Genomic DNA, 21279 nt, shown 5'->3' with positions numbered 1-21279 from the left:
AAAATAAATAAAACTAAATTAAAAATATTTAAAAATAGAGCAGTATTAAAACACAATTCCTAATAAAAAGAAAAAGAAAAGGCTATTTAACCATTTTATTTAAATAAATTAAGAAATATCTTCTTAAGAATTAGTCATTCTCTTTGCCTCTCTCCCAGTTTGAATTAGTTTTTTGATTTTAATTGGTAGAGGGAGTTAGATAATAGCAGTCAAACCCTGTCTTATTAAGATATGCACATGTAACACATGAGGTGAATATTTAAAGTATATATTATACAAATTCGTTTAAAAAAATATTATGGAGTTCAACTTGTTTCTGTAAATTAGTTAAGATGAAGAAATATTAAATACATCCTTTTCTTGATTTTTTTAAATCATATATCTTATCCTGATTTTCTTCTCAGAGGTGCCTCAATATGTTATCACCTCTGAAGCAAATCATTAAATATTTTCTTTTTGACAAAATGCCATTATTATTGCATTATTCACATTACGTGCTTTATTACACAATTCGTCAAAATATGATCGAATCACCAATGAAGATTCTGTATAATAAAAATAATTGCTCTACAATCTATCGACAGCAATATTTATATACAAGAAACGTAACGTATTTGCTAGACAAATAAAAGTGTATTTTCCTTCCATCAAGCTGAAATATAAAATAAAATAAATATAGACAGGATTGATTATAAATTCATGATTATCTAATTCTCTAAAAATGTCAATCAACTCTCTATAGTATAAAGTTAAGGTTATATTATTTTGTTTTGTAGCGAATGACTTTTGATTTAGAACAAAAACTTATAATTCATTATTTTCATATATTGTTTTTAACAAAACCTTTCAAATATGAAGGAAAATGAGTTGGCGAAGATACTTTTTTCAGGATTTATGTTTTCATAGATTGACAATTCATATATCTTGGTCTGCACAAGGAAGTTCGACTAACTTATTTTTTTCTCCTTTTGCTTTATTTTTCTTTTATCCCCTTTTATCACATAGGTTTCTGAACACATACGCTTCTCTCTCTTTTCATATTCCATCATACTGATTTCTCTCTACGTCTTATTACTTGGTTCTTGCCATTATTTTTTCACACTTTTACCTTTTTTTTTTGTTTTTATCATATGGTTTTCATTGTCAATTTTGTGAACATGCTTGATATTGTAAACTACATATGCTATTATTCTTCTTTTGAAGAGCTCTACTATGTGTAACTCTACTTTCTTTATCCTCTTCTCTTTAACTTGGTTGTTTCTTTGTTTTTGTTCTTGTTTTTGTCATGATAAAAGACAGTTTTGTAGACATTTCTTTTCAATGTTGCTCTAGTTTCGTCGGCCCTTGACGATACAAACTATTATTCTTGGAGTCGTTCATTGTTGATTGCCCTGAATGGCAAAATCAAGATTGAATTTGTGCTTGACAATGTCCGTCCACCTAAAAAAGAAAAGCCTAAACATGTTTCTTGGAATTGGGGAAACAATATGGTTGTCTCATGGCTCGTTCACTTTATATCAAAACAAGCTTTAGAGATCTGGAATGACCTAAAAAACATGTTCTCTCAAGGCAGTTTATCTCGCATATCAAGCCTTCAACTTGGCATTGCTACCTTGATGGCAATGCTCTAGCTAGGACAAGCCAAACCTAGAAGTAACCAAGCCAAAAGACGAAGGAGCTCATCGTTTCATGGAGATTTGTGGAATGGTGGTGGATGAAGGTAGAAGGTTCACAATTTTTGTGTATTGAATGGTGAAGGATGAAGTGTTTAGGGTTCTTTAAGAGAGGTTGGGTCAACTCTTGGAGGAAGGTTGCTAGAGAAGGTTATTTGGGTTGCTCTAGCCTAGGGTGACCTTAGAAGAGGTTGTGTGCACAAAATGACAGCATAGGTAAATAGGTCTTTATAACCCTTGCAATGAATGATAGAATGTCGGTCATGTTAACCATTGTAAAGAAGTGGCGATGGTCCTTGCTTGCAATAGAGCTACTAGCTTCGATTGTTCGGTCTAACCCCTCTCGAGGTTGTTTAGTTGGTCCTAGGAGAGTTGAGGTGGATGACATAAGACATTTACCATCCTTCTTTTACTGAATGATTTCATACTCGGCTCTCAATGCTTTTAATTCCTACTTATCACTATGTCAAAAAATGTTTTTTATACCTGTTAAAAATGACTTTTTATACATATTTCTAAGAAGGTAGATAAGTAAACGGTATAGAAAGTTTTCGAATTTTTATACTTGATCTACATCCAGTGTAGAAAGTTTTATTTTTTATACCTGATCTGTTTGTAACAAGTATAAAAGTCTTATATTTATATCTGGTACTGTGGGAATAGGTATAAAAGTCCCATCTTGTTGCTAGAGCAAAAAACTCTCTTTTTATACCTGTTGCTGCTATAATAAGTATAAAAGAATTTTACTTTTATGTCTTATGGTATTATAACCGATGTGGAAAACAAGACTTTTTATACCTAATGAGGCTTTTTACCAGTATAAAAAGTGAGTTTTTTTTTAAATTATTTGATTTGTATGTGTTACTATTCATATTCAGACCTGCATAAAATTCAATCCTAGAATACTGTTTAAATAATCAATAACGACTAAAATAATCAATATTGTTTCTATTAACACATGAAAATGTAATATTTACCTAACAAAGTTCCTAAATATATTTACCTAACATAGTTACTTAACATAGTTACACATAAAATAGTTCTAAACTCAAAATGTAATATTGAAACATTTAATCATTTACAAATGGTTAAAAGAAATGTAGCCCACTGCTCCCGAACATCCTTTATGACATGTTGCTCCATTGGAGATGTGTCATCAAATATCTACATAGTTTGAGTCAAGTTATAATATTAATGGCTTAAGATCTTAGTTATAAAATGTTTACGTTACCAATTTCCATGAGTCAACGACATTTGCAGATATAATTTTCTGCATGTGCCTCATGACATAATATTTGCACTAAAAGCTTCTCGGTTAACGTGAGCACTACAAGTTAAATTTATAAAGTATCATAAAATTTATAATTGTATTTATAGTTTGAAAGATTAACTACTTACAGTTGGTGCAATGAACTACAACTTCTTTCTAGAAACGATATGTGTTCCCTGAAACCTTGAATATGCCTCAACCACTCTATAATGTTAAATGTACATTGAAATGAGTCCTAAGGAACTTAGTAAAATCAGTTATGTGTACACAAAAAATAAATTATTAAAAAACTTATAATATTAGTGTACTTTTCATTGCCAAAGTGTGAGGTTTTTTATGCAATGAACATAAGAGAACTACAAGAAACTGTTGAGGACGAATTAGTAACAATTACCAGTGACTGTTAACCCTCGGCAAGTGTAACCGAATCGTATCAAGTAATAATAAATGGTAAGACCAAGTATCATTTCCCAAATGACTCACAACCTAAACAATCATGTGATTTGTTGATTAAATTAGACTTGTGAAAGAATTCTTGTAGATTTAAATGCAAATACTAAAAAGTAAATATGAATGCATGTATTGATCAATTGAACAAAAGAAGCAAAACATGATTGAAATATATGGAATGATAATGTTGTTTGGGGTTTTCAATTCATCCTATCCACTCGTATTCAAGAATTCATCTTCTTCATTAATGTTAATGCCACTTTCTAATTTACCTTAAACCCAATGTCTTGGTGAAGAAAGCCTACTCCTAATCACTAGTTTATATTGTCTTGTCTTCCTAGCAATTATTCATGCATTACATTCGCACAGAAGCTTAAAGGCAACCAATCCTCCTATCCCTATGTCTAGGCAATATTACTATTGGGAGAATTTCTTCATGTCTAGATTTATCTATATGTGTCCATACAAATAAAATCAATGATCATGCAATTGAATGAGTTAAACAAAGCATGCATAGAGTATAGAAGAAAAACCCTAACAATTAATGAAAGAAAGCATATGGATTAAAGAACCAATTCAATACATGAGAGCTTCAAAGGATTACATTGATTCTCCAACAACAATGAAGGTTTAGTTCACCATAATCATGGTGAAACTAGATGAAAAATAATGAAAGAATGAAAGATAGAACCCTAGAATTTGAAGTGTGGAGCTTGAGCATCCAAAATCCTCCTCCAAGGGGTGAAGAAAGTGTGATTTTGCTTCGTTATGCCAAAAGAAACTAACCCTAGGTCGACTAAAACCTTATATAGACTCCTAAAGATTACAGAAAAGTGGCCCAAGGCCCATTAAAATGGCGCTCAGCGGTAATTACCGCTTAGCAGTAAGTGCGGTTCTTCTATTTGACGCTCAGCTGCAGTTTTGGCCCTCAACGGTGAATGCGAGACTTCAGAGTGCCGCTCAGCGGTAATTTCCGCTGAGCGATACTTGCGACTCTTCTTTTATGCACTTTTTCTTCCTTTTCTGACTCCAACTTATGACTACTTCACTTCTTCCATTCAATTCATCTTAAAACATGCAAAAACAAGGAAAACCAAGCAGAAAACCCGTCCAACTCTCTTATTTCCAAAACATAAGAAAAAACATGATTACAAGCTAGTTTCTAAGTCATAAAGGTTGTCTTTAAGGTCAAAATTAAGTCTAAAAATAACAGTTTTTCAACTATTATCACAGCCCCAAACTTAGAACTTTGCTTGTCCTCAAGCAAACAAAATGTAACTCAATCTTCCACCAATCCATACAATGGTTCACCACATTAAAACTCCTTCTTTCAAGATAAATAATTACTCAAATCAGCTCAACACAAAGAATTCAGTCAAGATGCACACATGCTTTAGTGTTCACATAATCACATAATATTCAATAAATTCTATTCTTATGAATGATCAATCAACTAAGCATAGATGTAAACATGTGCTCATGGAATCTTTCCTCACTAGATAAAGTGTTTCACTCAAACACACAAGTGTATAAGAGGTCACTCCTTCACTCTACTATCACAATGTCACATGAATTAACTTTGCCTTTCATTTAACCATAATCAAACACATTCACAAGCAAGTATCATCACAAGGACTTTTCCATGGCTTATAATGTGGCTGGGCTAACAAGAAAATTGGTTTTTCTAGATCACAAAATCCTTGAGTTAAGTGAATCATCTAAACACAACCATTCTTCCTTCTTCCCAACTTTCTTTTGCATTGAGCCTTTCTCTTTTTTTTTTCTTTTCTTCCCTTTTCATCTTTACTTTTCACATACTTAGCTCAATGCTTTTCATATTCCCCTTTTTAAACCACCCAACAACCCCAAACTTGAACATTTATCAATACCACAAGATATCTTACACTCAACTTAAGGTAAAGCTTTTCAAAAAAAAGGTTTTCCATCATGTTCAAAGCTAAGGGTTCAAAGGATAAAACACATTGTGCTCTCTTTTATTGGGCTAAAATCATTTGGCTAATAAAGGGTAACAACAGATGGCCTTGATCATATGATACATACAAGCAAGTGATTCAATCATAGAAACCTGGGCAAAGTCATTCATGCTTTCAATGTAATAGCATTCATTCACAAAAACTCTGGAGTTCAAAACCTCACATATAGGCTCATTCAACATTCCACATACACATCCTGCTTAGCATCATAATCACAATCACAATATCATGCATCTGTTTACATAGCTCATGAACCACCACCTGTAATTCAACATATAATGTCCACAATCTCAACATCAATCAATATCCAAGCATCATCAAGCATTACTCATCATGCATAAGTCACAAGCAAACCATCATAGCAGATAAATTTTCAAACTGAGTACATCTCACCCTATTCTAAAAACAGAAGCAAATAAGTTCAACAAAATTTAGAACACTAGGGTGCCTCCCAGTAAGCACTTGTTTAACGTCACGAGCCTGACCCAAAATCCTCCAACACTCATCAGTAAGTGCAAATCTTTTCTTACCAACACCCATCAATAGGTGTAAACGAACATAGTATCCTTTAGTAGATACTCTTCCACCTAACATCCTTCAGTAGATGTAAACCCTATAACAAGTTTATAACTAAAAAAAATACCAAAAGTTCATAATTACATCACCAAACCAAAAATAAAAGTTCTTAAATCACTGGGTTGCCTCCCAGCAAGCGCTTTTTTAACGTCACTAGCTTGACCCAATAAAGTTCAAGGATCAACCAACTTCATCACTGTGGACAACCGCTCTACTTCTCCTCCCAAATAATGCTTGAGACGTTGACCATTCACCATCCAGCTTCTATGTTGATCACTAGCAGATGGATAAACCAATTCAATTGCTCCATGTGGACGCACACTTTTCACTATGAATGGTCCTGACCATTTTGACTTCAACTTTCCAAGAAAAAGTTTCAATCTTGAATTGAACAATAGCACCTGCTGCCTTGAATTAAAGACTTTTTTTATCAATTTCATGTCATGATAGAATTTTACCTTTTCTTTGTAACTCTTGGATGAATCATATGCATGCAACCGCATCTCTTCCAGCTCCAGCATCTGCCTTCTGCGCTTGTTTTGAGTTTCAGAAGAATCAAAATTCAAAAATTTAAGAGCCCACAAAGCTTTATGCTCCATCTTCACTAGCAAATGACATGCTTTCCCATAGAGTAGCTGATAAGGTGATAAACCCATAGATGTCTTCATTGCAGTCTTGTATGCCCAGAGAGCATCATCCAGTTTCTGTGACCAGTCCTTTGTTGATGCAACAACTGTTTTCTCTAAGATTCTCTTGATCTCTCTGTTAGACACCTCAGCTTGCCCATTGGTTTGTGGATGATAAGGTGAAGCTACCTTATGTCTCACACCATAATGTTTGAGTACTTTTGCTAGCTGATAATTACAAAAATGAGAACCTCCATCACTAATAAGTACTCTTGGAGTTCCAAAGCGTGAGAAGATCTGCCTCTTTAGAAATTTAATCACAGTGCTGACATCATTTTTGGGACACGCCAATGCTTCCACCCATTTACTCACATAGTCCACTGCCGCCAATATGTATTCATTGTTGAAAGATGATGGAAAAGGTCCTACAAAATCAATACCCCAACAATCAAAGACTTCAACCTCTAAAATGCCTTGTAATGACATCTCATGACGTCTTGAAATAGTCCTAGTTCTTTGACACCTATCACAATTCCTAGCATGATTATGAGCATCTTTAAATAAAGTAGGCCAATGAAAACCTGACTGGAGAACTTTTCCTACTATTCTTACCCCATTGAAATGTCCTCCATAAGGTGAGTCATGACAGTGCCAGAGAATTCCTTCTGCTTCTTCATTGGTCACATACTGCCTCAAAAGATTATCTGCTCCAATTTTGAACAAATAAGGATCATCCCAAATAAACTGCTTGGCATCATACAAAAATTTCTTTCTTTGTTGCCAATTAAGATCTTCTGGAATTACTCCTGCAGCTTTAAAATTGGCCATATCAGCAAACCACGACCTCTTTTGAATGTACATGAGTGTTTCATCTGAAAAAGATTCCCAGATTTCTGCTTCTTTGCTAGTAACCTCATTGTTAACCAACCGAGATAAATGATCAGCAATCATATTCTCACTCCCCTTTTTATCACGGATTTCAACATCAAATTCTTGCAATAGGAGTACCCATCTAATCAGACGTGTTAGAATATGGCTTTGTCAACAAATATTTTATAGCTGCATGATCTGTGTAGATAATCACCTTAGACCCAGTGAGATAAGGTCTAAATTTCTCCAAAGCATACACTATAGCTAGGAACTCCTTTTCAGTAGTAGCATAATTCAACTGAGCATCATTCAAAACTTTGCTAGCGTAATAGATTGTGTGAAACACCTTCTCTTTTCTCTGACCAAGCACGACTCCTATTGCATAATCACTAGCATCACACATTAATTCAAATTTCTGATTCCAATATGGAGCTACAATCACTAGAGCCGACACCAATTTACTTTTCAAGATGTCAAAGGCTTTTAAACATTCTTCATCCATCACAAAAGGTGCATCTTTAACCAGCAGATTACTCAATGGTTTGGAAATTTTTGAGAAATCTTTAATAAATCTTCTATAGAATCCAGCATGGCCTAGGAAGCTTCTGATTCCTTTCACATTTGTTGGTGGAGGAAGTTTCTCAATGACCTCTACTTTGGCTGTATCCACTTCAATCCCCTTAACAGAAATCTTGTGCCCCAACACAATTCCTTCTGTTACCATGAAATGACATTTCTCTCAGTTAAACACAAGATTCGTTTGAACACATCTTTTGAGGACAATATCCAGATTTTCCAAACACCTTTGGAAAGAATCTCCATAAACTGAAAAATCATCCATGAAGACTTCAATGCACTTTTCTATGAGATCTGCAAAAATTGCCTGCATAAGCCTTTGAAATGTAGCTGGGGCATTACATAACCTAAATGGCATCTTTTTGTAGGCAAAGACACCAAAAGGACATGTGAATGCCATCTTCTCTTGGTCTTTTGGATCTACCACAATTTGGTTGTATCCAGAGTATCCATCCAGAAAACAATAAAAAGACTGACCTGTCAATCTCTCCAGCATCTGGTCCATGAAAAGAAGAGGAAAATGATCCTTCCTAGTGGCTTTATTCTACTTCCTGTAATCAATGCACATTCGCCATCTAGTAACAGTCCGAGTAGGAATAAGCTCATTCTTCTCATTATAAATTACTGTCATCCCATCTTTCTTTGGAACTACCTGTACTGGACTTACCCATTCACTGTCAGAGATTTGATAAATAATGCCAACTTCTAAGAGCTTCAATACTTCTTTTCTAACCACCTCCTTCATGACAGGATTTAGCCTTCTCTATGGTTGAGCACTCGACCTATAATCATCTTCCATAAAGATCCTATGCATGCAATAAGCTGGACTTATACCTTTGAGATCTGAGATTGACCACCCAATAGCTTCTTTTTTGGCTTTCAATATTTTTACCAACTTTTCTTCTTCTTCAGGAAGCAAGGAATTATTAATGATGACTGGCTTTGTTCCATCTTCTTCTAAAAATATATACTTCAAATGTGATGGTAACATCTTTAATTCTAACTTCTTTGCTTTGACTTCTTCTCTGGTATCGATTGTCTCAAACTTAGCATCCTCCACTAGAATCTCCTTCAATGTCTCCAAATTCGTCATACATTTCATCAATTAATTTCTCTTCTTCTTCATTCAAGTCTTCACAAGCATCAATAAGAGTTTTCTCTAATGGAGAAGAATAACGTACCATCCTTTCTTGCACCATACAAACTTCATCAAGTATATCAAGTTGAAAACATGCTTTATCATCTTTAGGATGTGTCATGGCTTTGAATAAATCAAAATTCACTTCTTCATCTTGAACTCTCACTTTAAGCTTATCATTCTCCACATCAATTAAAACTCTAGCAGTCTTCATAAATGGTCTCCCAAGAATGAGAGGCACATCTCCATTCTCCTCCATCTCCATTATAACAAAAGCCACTAGGAATACGAATTTGTCAACCTTTACCAGCACATCTTCAACTACCCCATACGAATATTTAAGAGACCTGTCTGCCAATTGAAGAGCCATTATAGTGGGTTTGAGTTCCAAACCCTCAATTCTTTTGAACGTAGAAAGAGGCATTAAATTAATGCTAGCTCCCAAATCAATCAACGCCCTTCCAACTTCCAACTCTCCTATGGTGCATGGAATAGTGAAGCTCCCTGGATCTTTAAAATTAGGAGGTAATTGCTGTATGATTGCACTGCAGTTACCTTGCACTTCAATGGTCTCCTTCTCAATGTATTTTCTTTTCTTTGTAAGGAGTTCCTTCAAAAATTTTGCATAGGATGACATCTGTTGCAATGCTTCAGAGAAAGGAATGGTAATATCCAGTTTTTAAACATCTCCATGAACCACTCCAGTTGTTTTTCTTTCTCCTTCCTTGAATAAGTCTTTGGATAAGGAAGTGTCTTTTCTAACTCTCTTTCTTTTTTTCTCTCGTCTACCTCTTCTTTTTCTTTATCTTTTTTTCTCTCATCTTCCTCTTCTCTCTTTTTTTCTTTCTCAACCCTATCTTTCCACTCAAGTGTTTCTTTCCCACTCTCATTTTCTCTCTCTATTTTTATTTCCTCAAACACTTTATCACTTCTTGTAACAATGGTTTTACACTCTTCCCTCAAATTAATCTTTGCATCCTTCTCACAACCTTCCATCTTGTTGACCATTTGCCCAATGTGCATCTTCATACTCTTAAATGCAGCCTCTACATTCTTATAGTAAGAGACACTCATTTTCATGAATTGCTGGAAAGTATCCTCCAATTTTGTGGTTTTCTCATATGGAGTAGGTTGTGGCTGCCACTGTTTCTGCTGCCTTTGAGCAATCAAAATATTACATATCTCTTGAGGTAATAAAGAATGCTTCTTTGTCACTTCTTCCAACTACTGAGTGATGATCTTATTTTGTGCAAGCAAGGCGTCTTGAGATTGAAATTGTAGAACTCCTTCCTGTTGAATTGGAGCTCCTTTCTCATTATGCAACTCATTATCATTTGTAGCCATGTTGTCAATCAATTCAGTGGTTTCCTCTGGAGTCTTGCATTTAATATTACCTCTAGCTGAGGCATCTAACATCAACTTGGTTTGTGAATCAAGACCTCCAAGGAAAATAATGATTACAGTTGCTTCGTCAAAGCCATGAGTGGGTGTCTTTCTCAACAAGCTCTGGTATCTATCCCAGGCTTGACCTAGCATCTCCTCCATGCCTTGTCTAAAAGAAGAAATCTCTTGCTTCCCTTTGTTGATTTTAGACTGTGGGAAGTAGTTGTTTAGGAACTTTGAAACCACGACTTCCCATTCAACAAAGGTACCTTCCGGAAAAGAATTCATTCATAACTTAGCATTGCCTCCCAATGAGAAAGGAAACAAACTAAGCTTTATTGCTTCATCCAACACACCATTGATCTTCATAGTGTTGCAAATCTCGTTGAATGTGGTTAGATGCTCATATGGACTTTCATGTGATAGCCCATTAAATTGGTTGCTCTACCAATTATATCAACGCCTGTTTCACCTCCATGTTTGCAGCATTGACCCTCGGCCTAACAATGCTATTAAAGTGATGAGGGCCAACAACAGTGGTGTAATCCGCTAGAGTACGTCTAACATTGTTCTCTTCAGCCATCTCTTTAGTACTCTAGTTAGATCTTTATGGTGAGGGTTGTAGAAGTGTTTCCAGAGAAAGAAATAGTTCTCTAGAAGTTCGGATCCTCCCTCTCCTTCTACTTTCGTCCAATCCTTCAAGAAGAGATTCTAAAGTTTTCTTGCTCCTAGTCCTAATTGTATCCTGCATACACAAGAACACAAAACCCTAGAAACAATTGTTAGCACAAAAAGATAGAAAGATAAACTAAAAAGATAGAAAGATAAACTAAAAAGATAGAAAGATAAACAAAAAGATAAAAAGATAAAAAAACATCAAGTCAAAGTTAATTAATAATAACACAAATAGAATAGTTAAACCACGAGTCCCCCGACAACGTCGCCAAAAACTTGTTAACCCTCGACAAGTGTAACCGAATCGTATCAAGTAATAATAAATGGTAAGACCAAGTATCGTTTCCCAAAGGACTCACAGCCTAAACAGTCATGTGATTTGTTGATTAAATTAGACTTGTGAAAGAATTCTTGTATATTTAAATGCAAATACTAAAAAGTAAATATTAATGCATGTATTGATCAATTGAACAAAAGAAGCAAAACATGATTGAAATATATGGAATGATAATGTTATTGGGGGTTTTCAATTCATCCTATCCACTCTCATGTATTCAAGAATTCATCTTCTTCATTAATGTTAATGTCGCTTTCTAATTTACCTTAAACCCAATGTCATGGTGAAGAAAGGCTACTCCTAAGCACTGGTTTACAATCCTCCTATCCCTATGTCTAGGCAATATTACTATTGAGAGAATTTCTTCATGTCTAGATTTATCTATATGTGTCCATACAAATAAAATTAATGATCATGCAATTGAATGAGTTAAACAAAGCATGCATAGAGTACAGAAGAAAAACCCTAACAATTAATGAAAGTCTAAATTAAGTCAAAATTAAGTTTTTCAACTGTTAGAATAAAATATTGAATATAGTTAAACTTCATAAATGTAGAAATTTACTTACAACAACCAAAGTTATAGTACTGATATACATAACATATCAATGCCAGAGAGAATTCCAAAAATATCCCTCTGACATATGAAGAAAGAGAACGAAGATGTTTTGTTTGTGACTTCAGGAGGCATTTGTAACTCTATAGGAGAAAGAGAGATCTTCACTGCCAACACACCAAGTTGTTCTAGAATTATTTGTTGTGGCGCTATGGCGGTTGTTGTAGTGATTCATTCATATCTTCCTTTTCCTTTCTTTCATTAATGTTGGATGGTTCCTTATGCTTGGATGAAATATATGATGAAGATATCAAAGTGTTGTGTGGACTATTGTGAATGGGAATTCCAAGGAAGAATTTCTTATTGATGGTTTTATGGGAGACTAGTATAAATTGTAAGAAGCCGATATGATGGTTATTCTGACCCTCTAATGGTCATATGTTCTCAATTAGAGAGTGACGAGTCATGTCGTGAGAGGAGCGAGAGGTTCTAGCCTGGGGACCTTTCTTCATGTTGGCAAAGGACGTTTTAAGAACTAACCTTGTGTGACAACTTTGGGTGAGTCAGTTGTTTCATTGCACAGGTGCAAAACTATTCATGGCTCGACATTTATAGTAGATAATAAAGGGTTTGGCCAAGTCTGAGTCGATATGTGTGAAGAGAAACAATGTTATAATTATAGTGTGCTTGAAATTGTATATTGTATTTACTTAAATATGAATGATCGTTTTACCATTAATTTACCCTTCTTGTATGTTCTTGGTTGTTTGTCTATGTGTATTTTCTTTGACGATGGTCATCTGATGGGTGTGAGTAGAACACGATGATGTGTCTGTTGAGCAAGCATTAGGTAGAGAGGCTTCTGATGTGTAGTGATATTAGTATTGTATTTCCGTAGTGTTTATAGTCTTCTTGGTGGTTTTTGATACACTATTATTATACATAGTTTTGGTACTAGTACATTTTGTATATAAAGTTAAATTTATGGTTTTTGGATGACTGTAAAAATGACTTTATAGTTCTGTTCGAGCTTGTTCACTGATCTATCCTATTGACTTTGTAATGTTTCCGCTATAGTTTAATAATGTATTTGAGATGTTATATAATATATAAACTATGAGATTTTTAATTTTAACTACTTGCAATAAATGTGAGTTCAAGATCAATGTACTTTTCTTTTTTAATTATAGGTCATTATAGTATTATATATTATCAAATTTCGCCATTATATACAAATATTACAAAAACTTATTTAACATATTTAAATAAATTTTGTTATCAATAAGCATTAGTACTCAATTAAATAATACGACTATGGAAACTTTTTAATACATATTTTTGATTTGGTATGTTATATAATAAATGGACTATGATATTCTAAAATTGTTATTTGCATCATTAATATTCGAGTTAGGTCTTTTTGATAAAAATCAAATTGATTATATATGGTGAAACAAGATTATGAGTAGATTATGCATTGAAGCATTTTAACAAACTTGAAATATAGTATGAAAGCTAAAAACTAAGACACTAGGGTGATTTTTTTAGGAGATGATTTTATGTGAATTTTACACGTTTTTAGAAATGGAAAGACGTCATGTAATTAAGTCACTAATAAATTATTTCAAATTACAGATAAATTTTAAATTCTTTAAGCTTTTGGATAGTATTGTGAATCACTTTTACCCTTATAATATTTTGAATCTACCCAACAAATTAATGATTTCATTCTATAAACATCTTGCCAAAAGATATAAAGTCTTCAAAATTCAACTTGAATACTTTACATCAAGGTTTTTAAATGACATTAAATATTCAGGTTAAATGCAAAGTAGATGCAATATTAATCAAGAAAATTATCTTAATAATTCAACATGGGTGCAAGTGAATGATTTGGATAAAAATTTTATTTCTACTACAATCATTAAAGGAAGAAACATATTAGTGACAAAATATGTATACTAAAAATGGAATTAATTCCTTCTAATTTGGAATGTCTTTCTAAGGAGATAACTCCTCATAAACTTATCTTCTACAATGATAATAAATAAGAGTCAAGGTCAATCACTTTCTAAAGTTGAACTCTATCTGTAGCATCCAATATACACATAGTCAATTATAATATTTGTTTTCAAAGTAAAAAATATAGGGAACACTCACTATATGAGTCCTCACACGAGTCCTCACACGAGCGATAGAAGCTCCAATGTATTAGATGTTAGGGTACGTATGCGTTAGACATTCAAAGGTATTAGACACTTGATGAGTGCATATTTGTCCTTTCATTTAATCTTTAATATTAGATTCTTAATTAGTTTTTGTACTTTAAAAAAATATGTTAATTAAGACTTGTTTATAATTGGGTTTATTGAATATGAGATAAGAAAACATGTTAAAAATAATATGTTAGTTGCATAAATGTTCTTTGGATATTTTGAGGTGTGTTAGTGTAAGTGTAACTAAATTGGACTCACGGAGGCGTGGAAATAAATTGGTTAAATTTGGCTAAACTAGGAAGAGGGAACGAGAAACAAAAATTGGACATTACAGTTTTCTCTATTTTTTCTACAAAAAGGCTTGGATAATTGATAAATGTTTATGATAAAAGATAATTTGGGGAAAATATATCTTTAAATATTTTATTTGGTATTTTTAAATAGTTACCTTATTTAACTATATTAGTAAATATCAAAAGATAATATTTACGAAATCTTTTTGAATCTAGCAAAGTTCCTCTCATATATTTTTAGATCGCCACAACAATCAAATATATCGTGAAGATATTGGATTATTTAGAAGATAATTGAAGGAGATTACATTAGCAAAAAGAAAATTATAACAACAAAAAAACCTAAAACAAAATCTAGTCCAATTTCTAGATAAAGAGGCTTAGGAAAACACATTAACGAGCTTAGGAACCCTTTGGATAACTTGATTTTGTCCTCCCCACCATCTTTCACGTTCTTCACCCTTTTTGACTTAGAAGCTTTCTCGAACTCATGTTTTTAATTTAGTTTTGTGAATAAGTGAGTAGAGGGTATAATTAATGATTTTATCACTAAATTCCCTCTATTTTGTAGGTTATTGGAATGATTTAAAAGAGGAGTTAAAGTACCAAGGAGTTGGAATGCAGAAAAAGAGAAAAAGACGCAGTGTAGAAAAGTCAAGCTGAAGTTGAGCGCTAGAAAGGGGCCCTAAGCGCCAGCTAGTGAAGGCTGCGCGCCAGAAAGGGGCCCTGAGCGCCAGTTTCATGTATCGCAAAAAGCTTAGGCGCCCTTTTAGGGGCTCTGAGCGCCAATTTTCTCGCAAGCTTGCATGGGCGCCCTAAGTAGGAGCGCTAAGCGCTGGCAACGTTGGCCCATGATCCAATTTAGTTGTATATAAGGACTTGGATGTCCTAGAGGGAGAATCTTTTGACAGAAGGGACAATAATTCAGACTTTTTCAGCTCTCCAAAGGCTGTATTGGATGCGGAAGCTCCCCTTTTCGATTTTTAGGGTTTATCTTTCATTCTCATTCCATTGTTCAGTAAATTAATTTGTTGTTGGGGAAGATGTAACCTCTAAACTCTCATGTATTTGAATTGATTCTAATTTATTTATGCTTCTTTCATTAATTGTTAGGGTTATTCTCCTTTGCTCTATGCTTGTTATGTTTAACTCATTCATGGCATGATTATTGGTTTTCTTTGATATGGACACATACGGAGAAACCTAGAACTGGAGAATTTCTCTCATGGGAACTATTGCCTAGACATAGGGATAAAACACTTGGTTATCTTAAGCTTCCGTTCGTAATGCAAAATTAATTATTAGGGAGACAAGACATTGTAAACTAGTAATTAATGATAGACTTTTTTTTCGTTGAGACATCGAGTTATAAGTACTTTAGAAATTGACATTAACAATTAATAAAGAAGAAGAATTCATATATGCATGAGAGTGATTAGGTGAAATCTAAACCCCAACAATCTCATAATTTAAAGATCATCATTCACTTTTGCGTTTCTATTCAATTGATCAAAATTGCATTCATATTTACTTTCTTGTTTTTGCATTTAAAAACCCTAAATTGTTCTTCAAAGTCTTAATTAGTTAAGCAATTACATGACTGTTTAGTGTCGTGAGTCTCTTGGAAAACGATATTTGGTCTTACCATTTATTATTACTTGATACGATTCGGTACACTTGTCGAGGTCTTAACAAATTTATTATTATATATGTCTTTTGTCCTTTAATCAAGTAAAATTAATGATTTTTACATAATAATATTTAATTGAAAATGTACTTTAAATAAAATTTACTATTGTTAACCTACAAAATTTTTGCTTTTAATTAAGAATATACTTTGATTAATAATGAGAACGTCAATAAATTAATCGAGAACTTACATTGATTAATTTAATAATCTAAAACAATAATTAATTGAACGATAACCAATGAAGAATCATATGTTAAAAAAGTAGTGAAATCAACCTATTTTCATTATTATTATTTTGATCTATTTTTATCTTTTTAGTTTTATTTCTTTCTTTCATTATTATTTTGTTATTTAATCTTTTATTTATTTTATTTATCTTAATTTATTTTTGTATTGTCTTTATTTTGTTTGACTAAACCTTTCATATAGTTGTTATGAGAACTAATTTGTTAAGAATCAATTTCATATTCGTTGGGAGACAATTTATGGTTGATCTTTTTATCCTTTCTATTACTTGGCTATTATCTTAGACATACCGAAGTTGCTATAATTTAGTATTATTAATTCAATCACGTCAATGACAACGTTATCAACACAATAATGGGAAAACATTAGACACACACAAGTGTAGGTGCTGGGGAGAAAACATGTATTAAACGATGCATGCAGTTGCTTTGACCAAACATTGTGAGGCTTGTGGAAGATGCTTCTCGTATGCCTTTATTAACTTATCAAACCTTAGAACATCCAAGTGTTCGCTTTAGCATAGAGAGTGAGTATAGCTAGACAAGAAGAGACACGTGGAAGAGAGAGAAAAAAAATTTAACAGGAGACATGAGACTTGAACCTTGATATGTTGCTACCCTCTCAAAAGGAAAAGCGACAAACACAGGCACAGATTGCACTATGCTATAATGCTACTTTCTATGTGAGACAAAAACGCAAAGCATGTTGGTAATGACTTTCTTAGCTTTCATTGAGCTCTTACTTTTCTCTAAACCCTTTTATTTTTCTCTCTCAAGATCCTAGAACTTAAGTTGTCTCCGCAACCTTGAGAGGAGGATCTGCTCTTCTCACCTTTTTAAGACCTAGTAGAGAGTTAATAGAAAAGTCAATTCAGGTGAGGGAAGCCAACCTCAGTCCTATTAGTGCCTATATGTTCAGCTGTGTTCATGAACTAGTTGCTAGTCATATATTTTCGTTGATTGGTTGTTAACTCATTGGCAAGTGTACCAAACCGTATCAAGTAATATAAAATGGTAAGACCAAGTATCGTTTCGCAAGAGACTCATGACACTAAACAAGCGTATAATACCTTAACTAATTAAGACTAAAGAATTATTCCATTGAATGAAATTTTATTGCAATAAAAGTAAACATAATAAATTGAATGTAAAATGGATCTTTTGAAACTAAAACAAGAATGAGTGAATGATATTGAGATGATATGAGATGATGATATTGTTGGGGTTAGATTTCACCTACTTCACTTTCATGCATATTAGAACTCATCTTCGTCATTGGAATGCTAATGTCACTTACAAAATTACTTTGAACCCAATCCCTTGGCGTAAAAAGCCTAGCCTTGATTATTAGACAACAATCCCTTGAAAACCATAATAACCAATTCTGCATTAAGAAAAGAAGCTTAAGACAACTAAACGTCCTATTTCTTTCCCTAGATAATATTTCCTTTAGGTGAAATTCTCCAGATCATGGTTCCTAAGTATTTCCCAATAACAAAGAAATCCAATCATCAAGCTATGAATGGCCAAAAACATAACAAGCATTAAGAATAGGAGAAAATCACTAATATTCAATGAAAGAAGCATAAAATATTCAAAACATGTTCAACTATATGAAGTTCAGAGGTTACATCTTTTCCCAACAACAAATGAATTTAGCTCTCCATTGTCATGGAGAACCTTGGCTTATAATAGAAGAATGTAAATGAGATGGAAACCCTAGAAAGAGAAAAGCAAAGCTCTAGCATGCCCAATCTTCCTCCAAAGGGTCAAAAATAGCGTTTATGTGTTTCGGCCGTCAAAAGATGTGAACCCTAATGTGTAAAAGCCTTTAAATAGATCAAAAGTGCCACATAGGAAAACGTTGTTGGCGCTCAGCGCCCCAACTGGGCAACCAGGCGAGACTACACGAAGAGCGACGCTCAGTGCCCCTTGAGTGGGCAACCAAGTATGCTGCGGTGTAACTGGCGCTCAGCGCCCCACACGAGGGCAAGCAGGCACCCTTGCGCGACCACTAGCACTGAGGGCCCTTGAAGAAGGCAACTATTAACTCATTAGTAAGTGTATCAAATCGTATCAAGTAGTATAAAATGATAAGACCAAATATCGTTTTCCAAGAGACTCGTGTCACTAAACAATCGTATAATACCTTAACTAATTAAGACTAAATAACGATTCCATTGAATGAAATTGAATTGCAGTAAAAGTAAAAATAAAAACTTGAATGTAAAATTGATCAATTAAGGCTAAAACAAGAATGAATGAATGAATGATTTAAGATGATATGAGATCATGATGTTGTATGGTTTAGATTTCACCTACTTCATTTTCATGCATATTAGAACTCATCTTCCTCATTAGAATGTTAATGTCTCTTACAAATTACTTAGAACCCGATCCCTCGACGTAAAAAGCCTAACCTTAATTATTTGACCTCAATCCCTTGAATCCCTAATAGCCAATTCTGCATGAATGAATGGAAACCCTAAAAAGTGAAAAGGAAAGCTCCCACATCCCAATCTGCCTTCAAAGGGTCAAAAATTGTGTCTCTATGCTTCAGTCGTCCAAAGATACGAACCCTAGATAGCGTTGAGCACCCTAGATAGGGGAAACCAAGCGACATTGTGAGAAGAGTTGCGCTCAGCGCCCCAAATAGGGGCAAGTAGCCGCAACTGTGAGAAGACTAGCGCTAAGGGTCCTGGTTGAGGGGTACTAAGCGTCCTGTGGTGCAACAGACTGGCGCTCAGCGCCCCTAAGAAGGCAAGCAGGCGATGATGCGCAAACCTCAGCGCTGAGGGCCCTTGAAGAGGGCAACCAGGCGTCCATGCGAGCCTACCTGCTTTTAGGGGCCAAAAAAAGGGCAATCGGGCGCCTTGCACCTTCTTCAGCCTTCTTCTCTGGTGCTTTTGTTGTCCCTCTTAAGTTCCACTTCCTTCTCTTGCTTTACTCAATGCTCTTTTTTCTTTTTCTTTTAACTTTTTCCAACAACCCCATACTTGAACCAATCTCTTGTACCATACATGCATACTCTACTAAACTCAAGGCAAGGATTTCAAAGGTTTTTTTCACATTAAGCTCAAGGTTCAAAGGATAAAACAAATTTTTGGGTTAAAATGTTGGCATTGGCTTACAAGGGATAAGAACAGATGGCCTTGATCATTTGTAACAAGCAAGCAAATAGTTCAATAGAAAAACTCAGGCAAAATCAACTATGATTCCAAAGCAATAACATTCAACAATAAACTGTGGAGCCTAACCTCTCACGGGTTAATTCAAGTTCCACAATTTGATAAACATCATGCCAAGCACATTAATCACAATTGAAACCATGTCATGGCTTAAGAGCTAAAGCAATTATGAGAAACCACCATCTGTGCTTAAGAGCTAAAGCAATCATTAACTCAACATGAATCTCAAAACAATAAAGCAAACACAAGATAATCTTACTTCTCACAATCAAACAACTTATCACTTCACACCAAACCATTGCAGCAAACTATCCATTTAACCAAGTACATAGCTCAAACTAGAATTAAAACAAAATACACACAATTCAAACACGCATAAAAATAACAAAAACAGGAGATGTTGTAATCACTCCTCTCAAAGGCATCTGAATCTTCCTTCAAATCATCCTTTGCCATGGCTTCGGCTCCGGACGTGCCACCGGACGTGCCACCTCCTCCACTAGCTTGGGCCTGGTCCCCAGGCCAAGACATGCGAGTGATGAACTCATCAAGTGAAATGCACTGAAGTCTGGAAGAAGCAACATATAACCTAAAAACACAAAACACTCAAAGCAAAATCAAATCAAAACTGCACAATTAAATGAACTAAAAAAAGAACTTTAGAAAAGCTAGGTTGCCTCCCAGTAAGCACTTGTTTAACGTCATTAGCTTGACACTACTATGCTTAATTCAGATTTTTTATATTGGCGTGCTTCTTTCTTTCATCACACCAACATATTTCAACAACTTCCTAGTCACCAACTTGACTTTCCTAGAATAAGGAGCCTCAATCTCAATAACTCCATTTGCTTTGATATCCTTAATAACCTATAACCTGTTCTTGAATTTCACTGGTTTGCTAGGGTAGGGTTCATTATTTTCCAGCATAGAATCTTGGTGAACTAGTTTCTCTTCCTTATCTCCATCCTCTTCCTTTAGTTTTGGAGAAAAAACAATTATGGTTCCTCTTTTCCAACTTGGCAGCTTGATCAGGTAGACTAGCCACTAATAGAACTTCATCATTTGTTTTAGGTCTAGTCTATTTTACTTCATTCATCTACACATTATCGAAGACATTAAAAGTCACCCTCTTCATCTTGATCCTTCAACATTAAAACTCCATCATCTACATGAATTACAACCTTGGTTGTCTTTATGAATGGTCTTCCAATAATAAGAGGGATATCTACATCTTCTCCCATCTCCATCACCACTAAATCAACTGGGAATTGGAGTTTATCAATCTGGATCACAACATCTTCCACCACACCATAAGGATGCTTGATAGACTTGTCTGCCATTTGGAAGATCATTCTTGTGGGTTTGACCTCCAGACCACCAATCTTCTTGACCATAAATAAGGGCATCAAATTGATGCTAGCCCCTAAATCAACAAGAGCTTTTCCTATATCATGATTCCTAATGGTGCACGAGATGGTGAAACTCCCTGGATCTTTGAATTTGGGAGGGAGAGTCTTCTGCAT

The 21279-nt window shown here is 34.4% G+C and overlaps 1 protein-coding gene across 1 annotated transcript; it reads right to left on the bottom strand.

Annotated features, from left to right (window-relative positions):
• Positions 1-20871: 20871 nt before the first annotated feature.
• LOC108326920 (uncharacterized) lies at positions 20872-21279 on the bottom strand. Its single transcript, XM_017560535.1, has one exon. The coding sequence runs from the start codon at positions 21277-21279 to the stop codon at positions 20872-20874; it is 408 nt and encodes a 135-aa protein (XP_017416024.1).

Source organism: Vigna angularis, chromosome 1, assembly GCF_016808095.1.
Source record: "Vigna angularis cultivar LongXiaoDou No.4 chromosome 1, ASM1680809v1, whole genome shotgun sequence".
Taxonomy (NCBI): Eukaryota; Viridiplantae; Streptophyta; class Magnoliopsida; order Fabales; family Fabaceae; genus Vigna; species Vigna angularis.
This window is presented reverse-complemented; position numbering and strand designations above follow the sequence as displayed.

What these genes read in the sequence shown, in the direction of transcription:
- LOC108326920 (XM_017560535.1), bottom strand. Translation starts at nt 21,279, where the DNA reads ATGCAGAAGACTCTCCCTCCCAAATTCAAAGATCCAGGGAGTTTCACC.